Source organism: Danio rerio, chromosome 23 (genome assembly GCF_049306965.1).
Source record: "Danio rerio strain Tuebingen ecotype United States chromosome 23, GRCz12tu, whole genome shotgun sequence".
Taxonomy (NCBI): Eukaryota; Metazoa; Chordata; class Actinopteri; order Cypriniformes; family Danionidae; genus Danio; species Danio rerio.
Window position 1 is genome coordinate 5,230,483 of NC_133198.1, and position 16,933 is coordinate 5,247,415.

The window sequence follows — 16,933 nt, forward strand, 5'->3', positions numbered from 1 at the left end:
AGAAAAAAAATGTTTGTCCTTGTAATCTTTATTGGAAATCTGAAAATGCACTTCCTGTTTTATTATTATTATTATTATTATTATTATTTATTTATTGGGGGGGTGGGGGGGGGGGTGTTGAATTGTTAGATTATATACATTTCAAGAATTGGGCGTCACAAACATATTTAACCATGTTGCTGAGGAGGAGGTGACAGGTTGTTTAACTCTCCCCAAAACCCTTTTACCGATCTTTTTGAAAGAAATGAAAGTTTACTACATCCATTCAGCTTGCAGAAAAAACCCCAAAACAAAACAAAAAACAAACAAAAAATAAAAAATAAAAAAAGCCACAGCTACTGTTTTGTCAATTAATATTCAGTTTCTCTAAACTATGGAAAAAAATTAAAATAAATAAATAAATAAATGGTCACATCTTCCGGTTCATGCGGACTTTAACAAACAGTTTAGGCTACAACATATTTTATGTATATATTTTATATTAATTTTATATAAAAAATTAGCCTGTGATTCATCACAACAGACATTATAATGTCTATAAACAATCATGAGCAACACACAGCGATCTCAGTTCATCCAGACATTTTAATCTTATTCGCAAATTGTTTAAAAACAAACAAACAAACAAAAAAAAAACAGATATAGCCAGCGATCAGTTATCAGTCAAGTTATTCCAGGATCTGCCGAATGTTTAAGCGAGGTACGAAGAATACACGGTGTCTACAGAGAGAATAAAAAAGAGACACTGTACAAAACATACATAAAAAAAAAAAACTACAACACCCATGATGAATCTGGATGCACCTCCGGCGCACAATGACGTATTAACATTTCGCGGGCAGAATCAAAACCACACAAGTCAACCAGCCAGCCGGAATTTTCAAGCAAAGCTGGACGGTAATAACACATACGATATTAAGTTAAAGACCTCATACAGTGTTGAATAAAATAATGTACTTATTGAATTGTTAATAATCGCGTGGTGTTGATGTGCATAGTCGCCATGCAGAGAGTCAGTCGTCTGAAGCGGGAGATGCAGCTCCTCACCGCTGAACCTCCTCCAGGAGTCTCGTGCTGGCAGTCAGAGGGACGCCTGGATGAACTACAAGCCCGTCAGTTTCTGTTTCTCTTTTGTCGTCTCTTACTGAAACTACATATTATATCCAAATCTGACGCCCTTGCTTTACCTTTGTGTTTGGAGTATAGAAATTGTTGGAGGTGCAAACACTCCGTATGAAGGTGGTGTGTTCACATTGGAAATCAACATACCTGAGAGGTGGGAATTTGGTTTGCACATTCGGACTTAAACCTTCTTAATTTAGTTTTAGAACAATATTATTTGCCCGTTTTAAGTGGGGAAATTATATTAGCAGCTAATGACATAGAGGTAAAGTTGGTTTTATATTTGGATATTCAGACATTATCCTCAATAATATAGTTTCAGAATAGTATTCTTTGCAAATTGTAAATGGGGAAATCATATTAGCAGCAAATGACTATCAAATTACAACATTGTTCACATTGAAATAGGTAGTGTTAATGTTGTTTAGAAGTCATATTTGCATGCTAATTTCTATCCAATATTCAAAACAACATGGTAAACAATATAGAGACTGCTAAATGAATGAATGTGCGGATATAAAACCAACTTTACCTCTATGCTAATGACTATCAAAGCACAGCATTGTTCACAGTCAGTTTAATGGTACTAATGTTGTTTCAAAGTTGTGCCATTTCAGACTTGATTTTAAAAAAATGCAGTGCTTTAAACAGTACAGGTAGGTTGTAACAATATAACATTTTTACACTATGATAATTGTTTTAGAAAAAAAAAAAAGAAAAACAGTGTTTCTGGGTGCATTAAAAAATTTGATCATAACAACCCAGCCGACATGTCCACATAGGATTTTTTGGGCCGTGTGGGTGTCAAGTGGGCATGGGCTCAAAGTGGGCATTTTGTTGAGCTGAATGTGGGCCCCGGTTAGGCAGCTTACACACACACAGCTCACAAATGGGCCACATATGGGTTATCAGATTTTTTTTTTTTTTTTCAGTGTGTTTGCTTTTGTACAATTATGATAACAGCCCAACCATTTTTTTAAGTATTTCATATCACATATATGTACTTACAGTGGTGATTATGAATATTTTGTATATTGTACAAGAAATGTACGTACGCTAGGCATGAAGTTGCCGTGGACCATAGCACATTCCCATGTTCATGATTGTTTTTTATGACAATTTAGAAATTAAACTAGCAATAATCATATAATTGATATAAAAAATCTTTAAATTCATGCTAGAATCATGTGTTATCAATATTATTGCACACCAGAGTATTATCATGTCTTAAAAAAAAAAAAAAAAAAAAAAAAAGGCATTTCACTTCAAAAATGTGCTGTAAATATTCCTGTATCCATTTGGCATAATACTCTGGCAAGAGTGTCGTTTTCCTGAAACATCACATGCATAATTGTACAAACAGTAGTTCAATAACGTTACTGTGTATTTAGTCATTTTAGATACAATGTTGTCTTTTTCCTCTATTTCACCATTGAAAATGGTTCCTTATAAATCTGGATTTGTGTCCGAGTAAAGCTGTTACTGAATTAATCTGCTTTTGATTTATTAATTGGATTGAATAAAGCAGAGATCAATTGAAAAAATCAGTATTTTTTTCCTAATAAGCCATTTTAAAGATTTTTTTAAATAAATTTAAATGATTACTTGGTTTAAATGCCTGCTTAACACTTTTGTTCATTGTTTTAAGGTATCCATTTGAACCTCCAAAAATGCGTTTCCTGACTCCCATTTATCACCCCAACATTGATAATGCAGGACGCATTTGTCTTGACGCTCTGAAACTGCCACCAAAGGTAGATGCTAAAAACAGCAACAATAATGTACCAATAATATGTATTTTTCCACTCAAAATTTGAATTCTGTTTTGAAATATTTTGGTATTTTTAGTTGTATTAACTTGATAGACCTTTTTGCAACTCTCTTGTGGTTGTAAACTACTGACATGTCACATGCTGATATTTATAAGCATTGTTTTTTAAAGGGAGCTTGGAGGCCCTCGCTTAACATTTCAACAGTTCTCACATCCATACAGTTATTGATGGCCGAACCAAACCCTGACGACCCTCTCATGGCTGATATAGTGAGTTTTAATTCAGTTACCCATAAAGCCTGGTTTATACTTCTGCGTTAAGTGATCAGCGTGACCTACGGCGCATGCAACGTGCGTAGCTGTGCATACTTTTTTCTGTTGCTCTGCAATAACACTTCCGAAACACTAGTTGGCAGTGAGGTGTTTGTTTCTCTGTGTCCAGTTTCTTCGCTGGTGTTTTGTTTTTTCTGAATGCTTCCTTAATGTACAAGTGGTTCAAACTCGCTCATTTTGCGGCAGGAACCGCCAGACGTGCAACAACTTTAACCATGAGGTAAACACAAAACAAAACTTTCCAGTTAGTTAAAATGTAGTTACGTTTTTTTGGGAGGTGCTCGTCAGCGACGGCCATGGCGAGGGCTATGCCTCCGTGCATAGACCGCGCTGTAGCATACACGTGCGCTTGCGGCAGAAGTATAAATCAGCCTTTAGTTTTTCATGTTTGTAACTTCTGGAATTATTATAGTAATGTATTTGCATTTGTTTGCTTTCTACATATTCATCACAATTAATTGAATGCCTTTCAGTCCTCAGAATTTAAATACAACAAACCACTATATCTTGAAAAGGCAAAGAAATGGACAGCTGAGCATGCAATTCAGAAGAACAAGGTGAGAGTTGGGGTTATTGGGACTGTAATTTGTACAAAATGTCTCATACACTTTTGAGCCACTGAGGGGAGACATTGTTACAGTCATTATTATTATTCACAGCTTTCACTGTCTCTCTCATGTTTGAAGGGTTGCGTGGAGACGGATGGAAAGACTCCTGAGAATAAAAATCTGAAAACCTCACACAAGAGAGAAGCACTTAGTGCGCAGGAGAACTTAGAGCACACCAAAAAAGTGTGCTTGTAGCAGCTCTATTTCACTGATGACTGATATACAATTTTGAGTTGTTTATTGTCTAAATTGTTACTCTGGCTTGATTATTTTACTTGTGTATAATTGATGTTAATGTAATAAAATATTTAAAATGGTAAAATCATAAAATTTCATTTATTTTTTTTTTGTTTGTCATTCTACTTGATACTATCCATTTATCAGTAAAGTCTTTTTGCATTATAATTGCTGTAAGTGAATTCTATATTAGCTAGTCTCATACAACCCTAAATCAGAAAAAAAGTTAATGAAAATAAAAGTAATGATTTCTAAATTTACAGTACAACAAATATTCTTTAATGTGTAATTTTTTATTTTTTATTTTTTTTTATAAATCACAATTAATGCAAATCAGAAAGTCTCCCGGTGTCCCAGGGGGAGGAATTTGCACATGATCCCTTATTACATAACTATAGCCGACCAGTATCTACAACTAGTCTCGGAGCAGGCAGTAATAAGTTACAGGTAGGCTGGTTGTTTTTGAGTAAATCGGTTATGTTTGCAATACTGTAGGCTACATGTATTTTTGTTTTATAATCATGAAATGGTACCGTCTTTGTCAGTCAAGAAGCAAGAATGTGGGACAGCATGGTTTGGGTAATCTGGGACAGTCTTGAAGTTGGAGAAATATGCATTTAAAGACTAACTTTAACAACAAGAGGTAATATATGCCAAAGTGAGAAATGGGTGTTAATATGGACTGCTGGAGGTAACAAAAATAGCATAAGCACATAATAGCTAGAAGCTAGGTAAACCAGCCAGCTACAGAGATGATGCAATGTTCTGTACACAATCTCTCTTATAAACGCACATGCATTCTCACGTACACGCCTGTCAATCAATAAGCTCTCCTGCAAATTGCATGACAAGGTCAGTTACAGGACTTTGACAAATGTTAAAGACATAAACAAGGCAATGTTCCCAATTATTTCAAATCATGCTTGTTATCAATATGTATTGAGTGTAAAAAAAATTTTTTTTTTTTCAAACTTTTTTTTTTGTTGTCCCACATGATCAAATATGATTAAGAATGTGGAACAGTGGGAGAAATGTGCATTTAATAACTTAAGTTTATTGTCAATGGGGACAAAATTGCAAAGTGTCTCAGATTGTAGCTTGTTAATTTAATTTTTATTTTGTATGTTGGTCCATACAAATACGTGTTGTAGCTCTACTGTCACTTTTTTTTCAGTTATCAGAAATTTGTCTTTTATCTAATTTCATTGTTAAGCTTTTGATTGGCGTTCCTTTATTGTAAAGGAAGTGTAAAAACTAAATATAAATAGATGAATCTACCTAATTTAGTGACTGTATCATGATTGCCAACATGTTGGTAATAGTGATGGGAAGTTCGGATCATTTTACTGACTCGGATGTTTGAGTCTCGTTCATCGAGATGAACGAATCGTTTTTTGAGTCATTTCGTTCATTTGGTTCAGTTTGCCAAAATATTATTAAAATGTTACGAATTGCTTCCAAACACATCTACAACTAGCCTAAAAGGTTAATCACATGACAAATAAGTCATAAATAGAACACTATAAGAAGGAGAAAAAAATTCAATGTTTACCTGCTCTTTTGTCAATGAAGGTATTGTTGTCTCTTTGCTCAGCTCACCTCTTCATGTCTTCAAATGTCAGTGATTCGTTCACGTTACACTGGCAGTCACATATAATCTTAACCAATGTACACAGTCAGAGTCGTTAAGAGCCAGGATAATTAGTTCACCTTTCAATTCAATTCTTTTTCCGGCTCTAAACGCATATGATTGGCCTGTGAGGAACGAATGACTTAGACCCGATAGAAGACTTGAGAGATGAACGTTACCACCTGTATCGTTTTTTATTTATATATTAAATAGTGTTGTTCACCTGTAGATGTCTGATAACTAGCGCGCTTCTGCTGAGCCAGCTGTGGTAGCTTGGCAACAAAGCCGTGATGTCAACACACAGAATCTGTCAGCACGGAACTAGAATTCCAGGCCTAGAACAGTTTGTAATCGTGACGCGCCGTTCCAGGCTCAGTGGAGAAACAACCATAACCATACCGAATTGTACCTAGAACGATTGGGCACGATAGTGGAAAAGCAGGCAGCTGTAGTGTATACTTTTTAATAATCAATTTGAATTAGGTCACACATAAATAAATAGAAAGCGGCATTAATTCCCGCCCTCTTATGGTAAGTATACGCAGTGCGTACAGCCGTACGGCTGCAGGCGCCATTGGTAGGCCTAATGATAATATGTATAATGATAAGTTGAATTTGTCTCGCTTTGTCCCACAGCAACGGTAACACTTTAGAATAACTATCCGTTATAACTAGTTAATAGATCATTAATAAACCGTTAGTTGAGTTATTTTTAAATAATAGTTCTTAGTTTGTTAATTATTTATAATTGTGCCTTATAAATAGCCAATAAATAACTTACAAGCTAGTTAACAAGTTCTAAAAGACTTGTTAACTGTATTTTAATGTTTTATAACTATAAAACCTAATAAATTAGTAACAGATCATAAACAAGCTGTTAGTAAATTACTTACTAAAGACTTGTTAAGTATCAGTTAATAGTTTATATATGTTATTGGGACGTTATTCAAAAGTTGCAACTATTCTTTATTTATTAAGTGTTAGCAAACGATAAATAGTTGCAACTTTAGAATAACGTCTTAATAACATGCATAAGCTAATAACTAACACTTAACTAATACATGAACTCACACTTCAAAGATCAGTTGTTTAGAGTTTGTTTACCATCTAATAATACCAGTGAAACTTTTGTAGAACTTTTTAAATCAAATATTTATTTATTTATTTTGTTTTTGAGCTCAAACCTTATGGGTTTGTATTGTGTTGTATACTGCTGTTCTGCCATGTGATGGCTCAGTATGTGTGTTTCTATACATTAAACACAATGTTCAACATTTCACCTGTGGAGTTTCTTGGTGAAATACAGCACATTACAAGCTTATGAGTGGAGCAAGATTAGGGTACAAACATTTTATATTTTAAAAATCACATCAAATTTCTGTAGCTTGAACTTGTTCCATCCATTTGCTGTTCTACAAAGTTTTACTGGTATTAGTAGATGGTTAACAAATTGTGAACAACTGATCTGTAAAGTGTGAGTTAATATATTAGAAAAGTATTAGTTATTAGCTTGTTGAGACGTTATTCTAAAGTAACTATTCTAAAGTAAGGAGTGTGGAGTATGAGTAAATAAATGACAGAATGTGTTTCTTTTCAGTTCTCTACTTATTTCATTGCAGATGTTCTAAAAGTTTTTGTGTGTTTGTGTGTGAATAGAAATGCTGCCAAACCAAGTGGGCAAACAGTTGGGTCACCCTACATACTCCTTATCTGGATGGTTGGTAAGCAAGTTCTTTAAATGGCACAATCAGGTACTGGAGGAGAACGCGGTTAAATTATGCAACATTGAACCCAATAACACAGTTCTGGAGCTCTGTCACGGGCCAGGTTTTGGACTGCATTACGCTTCGCAGCTTCTCACGGGCCCAGAAGGGAAACTGTTCGGTGTGGACCATTCACAATACATGCATGAGATGGCCAGCAAGCGTATGAAGGAGCAGATCTCCAGAGGAAAAGTTGAGCTGTATTGCAGTGATTTGATGGCTATGCCGATAGAGGAAAACACTGTTGACAAAGTGTTTCACTGTAATTGTTATTACTTCTGGCCTGATATGAAAGCAGGAGCCAGTGTGATTCACAGAGTGATGAAACCAGGTGAGAAACTCTTCTTAGATAATTGTTTTGGACAAAGACAAAGAGTCACTTTTAAAAGATGATGTAAGCAGGTCATCAAAAAATCGGATACAGTCACAAAATCGGAATTGACCATTAAGATCTGCAGTGTAAATGCAGCCTTTGTTTATTTTAGAGCAGGCTGAAATGTGTTGGGAACTTAGAAGCCATATAGCTCAGAACGTTGAGTATGTTTACATGGACTCTCTGCATCTACCAATTTCGTACAGGACTACAGCCAGACCTGCATCTCCTCTCCACAATTTTAAAAGTATACTTCGCCTCTTGTTAGGTTGTAAATTTGGAGTGTGTTTTCCATATTCAATTGGTTGTTCTTATTCGTCTTTCAGATGAGACATTGAACGAGGTCCTGACTCTGTGGTCATTAAAAATTCCAGAATGTCCTTCAAAACAAAAACAAAAAAAGCGTAGGGGTTTAACCCTGGCATGCTGGCCAAATTTGACCACTGGCCTCTGTCAGTCATGGCCTCCTAACCATCCCCATATCATAATTGGCTTCATCACTCTGTCTCCTCCCCATCAATCAGGTGTGTGGTGTGCCATCTGGTGAAATAGGGCTGCCATCGCCTCATCCAGGTGGATGCTGCTGGATGAGGAGACCCCCCCCCACCCCCCCAAAAAAAATTATTTAAGTGCTGTCCAGTGTTCAGAAAAGCGCTACATAAATGGAAGGAACAAAGACAGAACAAAAACTGAATTTATGAATCCAAGCTTGATGTCAAGAGGGGAGGGAACGCAAAGAAGTCGGCTGTAATATTGTTATATTTCCCAAATATTTACATTTGTGATTTTTTTTGTATTGTATACAAAAATACACAAATAAAAAACTGATGCATAATTTCGGACAAACATCTTTATTTTTTCTTTTCCTCCAGGTGGAATTATGGTCACGACTCTAAGGCTGGATAGTCTTAAAAGAACAATTTCTAGAAGAGCTCTCAATGGAAAAATTTGGAATCCTGAGGTCTACATGGATGCACTGCAGTCGTGCGGATTCACAGATGTTCGATTGGAGGACAACAGAGACAAACTAATACATTTTCAAGCTATTTTTGCCACTGCTAGGAAGTAATTTTATAATTAGCAGGGCTCAAAATGAACCTTGTCCAGAATGAGTTAATATCTTGGACAGGGGGGTGAATGAAATCAGACAAATATCTAGAAAAATACTAACTAATAGATCTTTTTGAATTAATCTTTTGGGTAAACCAATCATTCTCCTTTATTTATTTCTCATTCACTGTAATTCATCCACTATAGGGTGGAGGAACTATGATGTCACCTTGTAGGCTAATCGGCTGCTAGCGTGAAACTGGTTCGCTCTATAAAATCCCTTTTATTTTCCCTAAGGATTTTCCCATAGGTTTTTCGAAGATTGCAAATAATAAGCTCTGTGTATAAATGCTGTTCATTACACTTACACGTTTTGTCCAGCCGTATAATCTTCACTCCAAAATACAACTTTGAGCACTTTTAGGTCTTAAATGCTAATGCAAGAATTGAAAAGCTAACATTGGACTAAACGGACTATTGCCTTCGGGGCGCTCGTCTGTGACGTCAGCACCACCCTGCTACAGACAACTTTTCACGCTTATTTTTAGAAATATTGTCTATGACAAAGAGTTAATCTTTCTGTTTATTATATTATAATGCACACTATATTTTATAAACTAATAAATACGCAAAAACACATAGAAGTACGTACCTTTTGGATTGTTTTTACGTGGGAAATACATCTGTTTTGCTTTACGGTTGTTGTAAAAGTTTTAAAACTAAGTATAAATGTGCCTACATAGTATTATCATAAGACATTTAAATAAGTGTATCACTCGCTTGCACACAACCCGCTTACTTTAACCGACGACAGAAATGAGGCGTGAGGAATAAGTCTATCAAATGCGTGCAAGTTCCATCATGGATCAAGAACAACATTCAATATTCTTTTTATATCACTAAGTACAGCAAAAAGCAGACCGTACCATCACATATGCTTGACATTTTATGGAGGAGTGTAAATATTGCTGTTAAGACAAAAAAAAAAAAAGCCAAAAATTTACCTGATCACGTTAAAATGACAGTTAATATGTGTGTATTTTTACACATTTATTGACACATTTACATTACTGAGAGCAGGACAGAGACAGGCTGCACTGGTAAGCAGTATCTTCATAATATCGTTTAATTAAAACAAATGATTAAAAATTAATGATGAAACTGATGTGTTTTATGTCGTAGAATAAAACAGGAAAGTATCTTGAGCTTGTGTTAGCCACGTACCATATTTAAGCGATTTAACTGAAATCACATTGAAAAAAAACATTGACTTTGGGACGATCCTGCTGAAAAATCCAGCTTAAACCAGCCTAGGCTGGTTGGCTGGTTTTAGCTGGTCGACCAGTCTGGTTTTAGAGGGGTTTTGGCCATTTCCAGGCTGGTTTCCAGCCATTTCCAGCCTGGTTTAAGCTGGTCAGGCTGGAAAATGACCAGCTAAAACTAACTTGACCAGCCTGGTTTAAGCTAGACAAAGCTGGTTTTAGCTGGGCTCCCAGCCTGGCTAGGCTGGTGAAGCTGGTTTTAGCTGGTCATCTCCTATCCTGACCAGCTAAGACCAGGCTGGTAATGGCTGGAAACCAGCCTGGAAATGGCCAAAACCCCTCTAAAACCAGGCTGGTCGATCAGCTAAAACCAGCCAACCATCCTAGGCTGGTTTAAGCTGGATTTTTCAGCAGGGGAGGGATGCAAAACTGCTAAAATGCTAACTCGCTTCCAGGTTTTTGTATACAAATTGACATCATAGTTCCTCCACTCTATTTTCGTTCATCTGGCAACACTGAATGACTCGGCTTGAGGAGAAAGTTGAGGGGGTTGTTCCCACGTGTGGACAGTCCAATGGCACCTTTTACTCAATTTATTTTCAACTGAAGAAAAGCAGCAAAAGGAAAAGAAAAGCAAGTGACAAATAAAGAGAGAAAAACATCTGTCAAATGTCTTTTAAAAAGGTACTTAACTTGTGCTTTCAAATGCATTGAAAATAATCTATAAATATACATTTGTATTGTTTAATCAATTAGTTTTAAAACATGAATGAAATAAACCTCTATGAAGTTGTCTATTTACTAATACATTTAAAAGTTATTTTTAAATGCATAATTTTATTGCTTTATTAAAGCAATTTAAATAAACATTTAAATACGTCTATTTATTTGTCCATTATTTGTTAATTAAAATTGTAATTTATTAGTATGCTTCACTAATTAAATTGATTATTTATTTCTTTGATCTTATTTCTAACGGGCAGTCGGGCACTCCTGGTCCTCCATAATGGTAAAGAATTGCTTCAGTATGGCAATAAGGCAGTGGACTAGTAGGTAGTGCTGTTGCCTCACAGCAAGAAGGTCGCTGGTTCGAACCTTGGCTCAGTTGGTGTTTATGTGTAGAGTTTGCATGTTCTCCCTGCCTTCGCGTGGGTTTCCTCTGGGTGCTCTGGTTTCCCCCGCACAGTCCAAAGACATGCGGTACAGGTGAATTGGGTACGAGTGTCTGTGTGAATGTGTGTGTGGATGTTTCCCAGAGATGGGTTGCGGCTGGAAGGGCATCTGCTGCGTAAAAACTTGCTGGATAAGTTGGCGGTTCATTCCGCTGTGGCGACCCCAGTTTAATAAAGGGACTAAGCCGACAAGAAAAAGAATGAATGTCTCTTAGCTCCAGCTCAAGATTATTGTTATTGCCAATCTTTACCACTGCGGGGAGCCATTGTTATTTTATTCTTTTGTCTTCTCTCTTTTCTCCCTGAATTCATACGTATTGTCGTTGATAAGAACATTGCAAATGATTTAAAAGTGTGAATTGGCATTCAGTTCAGTAGTCATCAAGGCATACAATTATGAAACTAATAACTTTATTAAATCATTCTTTATCACATGTATACAGAAATATGAAAATATTTACATCCAGAATAGTCTGTTGTACAAAGATCTTAAAATTTCAATATAAAAATTACATTTTAATATACATTTAATATAAAAAGAATAGAAATCAACAAGGATAAAAAAAGGTATAGCATGCTAGATCAGAGGTAGTTATATTTTACAATACAATAGCTAGCCTACTTTACAATCTGTAAAAGATCCGGACCAAGCTTTATTCCAACCTAATCAAATCACTCAGTTCTTTTCATTTCTTCAGTTTATAGCATGTTCAATATATATTCACGTGTTCATCTATGAAGTAAATAAAAAAAAAACAATGTTGTGAGGCTGAAACATACTCTATGCAAGTGCAGAAGTGCTAATGCTTCTAGCTACACAAGCTTGATTTTTAGTATTTAGATATTTCTTGTATTGCATTCTCAGAGTTCTCAGGTAGGTTATGGTTTGAATTCAATCCTCGACAATTCATCTTTATTTCTATAGCGCTTTCACAATGTAGATTGTGTCAAAGCAGTTTAACATAAGTTCTTGCAGATTGTGTCAGTAGAGTTTTCAGAGTTGAAGTTCGGTTTTCTGAATTACCACAGTGAAACTTTTTGTACCGGATAACATCTTTCCTGGTGGAATAGCAGTAGTTATTTACAACAATGGAACATTTTTGTACAGAACTACATCTTTCCTGGCAGAACAACAAATCAATCAGATAAAATTAGTTGTCAACATGTTTATAGCTTGCTATCTGAATTCATGTCACTGGTATTTGGAGATAAGCATGTTAATAATGTTCAGTAGAGAGTTTGGCAAGCCTTACGAGTACTTGCAGAGAGTATGTTTCTGGCCTTACACTTAAGCACCTTTGCTCAAGACGCTATACATTTTCCAACAATGGACATCGATATTTACTTTACCACACATTTTTTTTCATTAGGGGCAAGTGATTTACATGCACATGGAAATTAATGCATAAGAGTGAGATGTAAATTAATTTCTGGGTATTCATAACCAACATTATGGTAATGTATCGTATGTGATGACCTGAACACAACCAAGATTGGTAAATATATTAATCTCTCACTTGAAACACTAGGGCTGCGTCCGAAACCGCCTACTACTCAGTAGGTACTGCATTTGAATTTAAATGTACAACTCAACCTTAAGAAAAGTAGGTTCTATACAGTATGAATGGGAGAAGTATAAATGGAATTCGGATGTACTACATCCGCCATATTGTCATGGCCACGTGACCTACCCGCATCAGTTGCGTCGCTTTACTCCCATTCATGAATTCTCTCATGGGGTATCATGGCATAGCGCAGCGTGCATGGAATGCGCAGAATCTCGCCAGAAGTAGTGTCATGCGGGTACTTCTCGCATACTGATTTTCGAATTCTATGAATTCGGACATACTACTCTGCTCGCATACTGATTTTAGCCTACTGTCCCTACTGAAAAAAAAAAAAAAAAACAGCTTACACCAGCCTAGGCTGGTTGGCTGGTTTTAGAGGGGTTTTGGCCACTTCCAGGCTGGTCAACCTGGAAAATGACCAGCCTAGCCAGGCTGGGAGCACAGCCAAAACCAGCTTTGTTCAGCTTAAACCAGGCTGGTCAAGCTGGTTTTAGCTGGTAATTTTACAGCCTGACCAGCTAAGACCAGGCTGGAAATGCCTGGAGACCAGCCTGGAAGTGGCCAAAACCACTCTAAAACCAGGCTGGTCAACCAGCTAAGGCTGGTTTAAGCTGTTTTTTTCAGTAGGGGTATAGTATGGAAGTATGTGATTTCGAACGCAGCCGAACTCTTTTTAAACCTTGATTAATTTGTAATGGTGGTCTGTTTTTTTGTTAATGATAAATGAATAAAAATATCAGAAAATGGTTCAACAGTATCATTTCTAGTTCTAGATGTGATGTGACCTGCTGTTCTTTTTTTAAAAAACTAATTTAATCTACATTTCTATTGTAAAAATTCTGTATTGTGTATTGACTGTCACCATTTTCTAGAATTTGTCTGTTCATACTGAAGTTCTTTGCCTTCAAAACTTCCTTTATTCATGTATTATTTATTTTTACTAAAGTGTTGAGTAAAACAAGATGCTGTTTTCTTTAAGAATCACCAGTATTCCTCAAATGGTAGCAATATTTAACCTGTAACATTCCTTTAATCCTAATTACACAAACAGTTTACAAAGTTACAAAAAATATATATGCAAATTTGTTTTTGACCATCGCTGCTTAAATTATTGAACGACCCACTCGATTGTACACAGAAATAAACGTACCTTTAATGTACACATTTGTACTTATTAGGTACCAATGTGGACCTGTTATGTACAAAAATGCATCTTTTGAAAAGATACAACCCCAGTGACAGGTTTTGTATCTTTATGTGAGTGGAGCACAAAATGTAATGCTTTTCTTGTCTCGTCTTTTATTTGATTATTTGTACAATGCCATCTAGCAGTTGGGACATTATGGTTATGTATAGTCCCAAGATTAATCAGTTCATTGATCATTAGCTCTGTAGGTTTTCAGACTTATTTCATTTGTGGGTTTGTGACTTCTCACACTCAGAGGACCTTAAAATAACTACAGTTTAGGTAAAGACCTGAGAATGAGCTGAAGGACCTGTGGAGTGGTATGCTCCAGAGAAGATGGAGGTGCCATTCTGAGTGTCCACTCCACTGCTTCTAATGTGCTCCTGCTCTTTGGCAATGAGTCCTGGTGCTGATCTGATCAGATTCTCTCCAGTGTTCTCCCTGTCTGTTGATGGTTTCATCTGCATCTGGCATGGAATCAGAGCCACTGAGGGTGGGCATGTAAACCGGGCAACTGTCTCAGGGTTTGGGACTGACAAACTTTCAAACACTCCATCTGCTTCAGTGGCAAAAGACACCAGGGCTTGAGTGGAGTCATAGGAGCTTTTCTCTGTGTCAACTGAGACAAAGGAATCCAGGTTGCGATCATGATTGAGGTGAGCTCTGCTCAAAAGGAGACGCATGTCTTCACGGAAGTGTGGATTGAAGAGAAGGTACAGCAAAGGGTTGATGCTTGCTGGAAGAGGCAAAAGCACTAGGACGACAGATTTGACAACCTCCTCACTTACCGGAAAGAGGCTTAGAAGGGAGGAGAAGGTGAGGAAGGCAACGGGGCAGTAGAGCAGGCAGTTGGTGAAGATGAGCCAGGCCACATGCTTAATCATGGCACAATCCCAAATGCTGTCAAAGTCGCCCTTCATCAGGTCCCAGTACAACTTGATGTAAGTTCCAGTGATCACCAGGAAACACAAAGAGTTCATCATTATGAGAGCAACCATGAATCCCAGTGTGGAAGGTTCTCCATCTGGTAGGGGTGATGGCATGCAGAGTGGAGTTGCCCCGTACTCTCCGACCCCAATTAGTGGCAAAGCAGCGACTGCAAGCGAAAGTGCCAAGCATGCAACTGCAGCGGCTCGGACACTTCCCAAAGATGGTGACTTTCCGTAAGCGCGGGCACATGAGACAGACACACTGCACTGCACTGCGGCCAAAGTCAGGAAGAGTATGGAGCCCTCTGAGGCCAGCACTGAAAGAAAGCCTACTGCTCGGCAACCTGCACCCATTTCCCACTGAGCGCCATGCAGGGCAAACTCTCCAAATGTCCGGGCATCAACTAAAGCTAAGGTTCCAGTGCATAGGCCTGTTAGCAGGTTGGCACCACTGATGGTTCCAATGATGAACTTAACAGGAGAGAGATAGCTGGGGGATGTGAAGACTGTCAGGATCAGAAGGCTGTTTCCCATCAGCGAGACCAAAGAAATGAGCCACATGCCAAGTCGTACCACCCAACTGTCAAACAGGTTATCACATGGTTTGAATGGACCTAAAAGGGTTGAAACAGAATTTATATTCCATTATACATTTGTATGTCTATTTAAGTTATACTAATTATACGTTCTGTGACACCTAAAGAAGGTTTAGAGGTAAAGTTTAATGGAAGTCTATTACACAAAACAAACTCCGGGTGGCAGAGTTGAGTTAAGTTGTAGCTTGATATACTGTAAACGTTCCCAGTTAACTCGGGTAACCAGAGTTAGTGATTAATTGGAGGCTGTGCACATCAACGTGACGCAGCATGGGACATGATAGAGTCAGTTACAATGATTCATTGTGAAAATCGGTGCAATTCACTTCTCTGTTGAAGACATCATTATAAGCAATATATTGATTTTAAACAAAGCTAACATATTATTAATTGACTGTGGTCTACAATAAAAGACAAATCCTGGTCAATCAGTGTGAGTAGAATTGGAGTGTTAAATTAGTGCTATGACTAGGAGTTTAGGTTTAGGCCAGGGGTCAGTTCTTAGTTCTCAGTTAGCTGGATTTGGATATTGACGATTTGACACGATCCAGGGGTCCGTTCTTCGTACCTTGCTTAAATGATCTAAGATGATTTGGCAGATCCTGGATCTTTTAATCTTGATAACTGATCTCTGGCTAATTTGGTTCTCCAAACAAGTTCGCGAATCAGATTAGAATGTCTGGATAAACTGATTTGAGATTGCTGCGTTTGTTGTTAAGGACAGATCTATCGATCCTAGAAATCATGATCAGCAATGCAACGATTGGCTGACGGCACAGCAGCGTAATGACATCATCTGATTAATATTCAATTATCCATGTGAGCAAAATTACATCAAATTAGCAGTAAACGGCTTGTTAAATATGACTCGCAGTAACTTCACATTTGTTGTGAGCTGCAGGCTTTACACTTTCATTTGTCAAGACAAGAGTATTCATCATGTATTTCAATGCAAATCAATGTATTTAGTTCTTCATTTAGAAAAGATTTTCTTTATTATAGTAACCGTTTTTTAATCGGTGTAAAGAATAACTGGTTGTTTCCAAAAGCATTTTGGTATTGGTAAAGGCGTCAGCAACTTTTGTGAAGCATCACTGGCATATTAACTGTCAAAACATGTTTATCACTGCATAAATGTATTATTGCTTTTTAAAAAAGTCACATATTGTGCATTTCTATCATACATAATTTGTACTAACGCGATCTAAAAAGTTCATATCAATAAGTTTTCTCTTTGCACCACCAGGTGGCAGTCTTTGTATTTTCATTTCGAGGGTGCAGATTGCATACGTTTTATTAATATGTATAACTTTATTTATTTTATTAATGACTA

At 37.0% G+C, this 16,933-nt stretch overlaps 3 protein-coding genes across 5 annotated transcripts in view; 2 read left to right on the forward strand and 1 right to left on the reverse strand.

The window, feature by feature from the left end:
* Positions 1-826: 826 nt before the first annotated feature.
* Positions 827-4,156, forward strand: ube2t (ubiquitin-conjugating enzyme E2T (putative)). The gene is given in 7 exon segments (NM_001077295.2): positions 827-897; positions 999-1,112; positions 1,207-1,276; positions 2,771-2,876; positions 3,065-3,163; positions 3,700-3,783; positions 3,913-4,156. Coding segments are annotated over 6 exon segments (585 nt in total). The 5' UTR covers positions 827-897; positions 999-1,003; the 3' UTR covers positions 4,030-4,156.
* A 327-nt stretch (positions 4,157-4,483) lies between these two features.
* zgc:194242 lies at positions 4,484-13,205 on the forward strand. Of its 2 annotated transcripts, none has more exons than NM_001128815.1 (3): positions 4,484-4,518; positions 7,358-7,795; positions 8,710-8,942. In NM_001128815.1, exons 2-3 carry the CDS (start codon positions 7,360-7,362, stop codon positions 8,904-8,906), a joined length of 633 nt encoding a protein of 210 aa, NP_001122287.1. In that variant the 5' UTR covers positions 4,484-4,518; positions 7,358-7,359; the 3' UTR covers positions 8,907-8,942. The 2 variants fall into 2 exon arrangements, with proteins under 2 accessions (NP_001122287.1, XP_068072745.2); XM_068216644.2 differs by having other exon boundaries at positions 4,511-4,714; positions 8,710-13,205.
* Positions 13,206-13,694: 489 nt separating this feature from the next.
* The window catches only part of lgr6 (leucine-rich repeat containing G protein-coupled receptor 6), a 157,125-nt gene continuing 153,886 nt past the window's right edge, over positions 13,695-16,933 (reverse strand). The window contains exon 18 of one of the 2 annotated variants that reach the window (NM_001423839.1): positions 13,695-15,618. In NM_001423839.1, coding sequence (NP_001410768.1) covers positions 14,354-15,618 — 1,265 coding nt within the window. In that variant the 3' untranslated portion in view covers positions 13,695-14,353. The remainder of the gene's footprint in view (positions 15,619-16,933) is intronic. The other variant, XM_073937934.1, reaches the window with a different exon arrangement.

Bases quoted from the DNA above. Each gene is read 5' to 3' on its own strand.
- zgc:194242 (NM_001128815.1), top strand. From the start codon at position 7,360: ATGCTGCCAAACCAAGTGGGCAAACAGTTGGGTCACCCTACATACTCC. The intron at 7,796-8,709 runs GTGAGAAACTCT...CTTTTCCTCCAG, and splicing joins TCACAGAGTGATGAAACCAG to GTGGAATTATGGTCACGACT.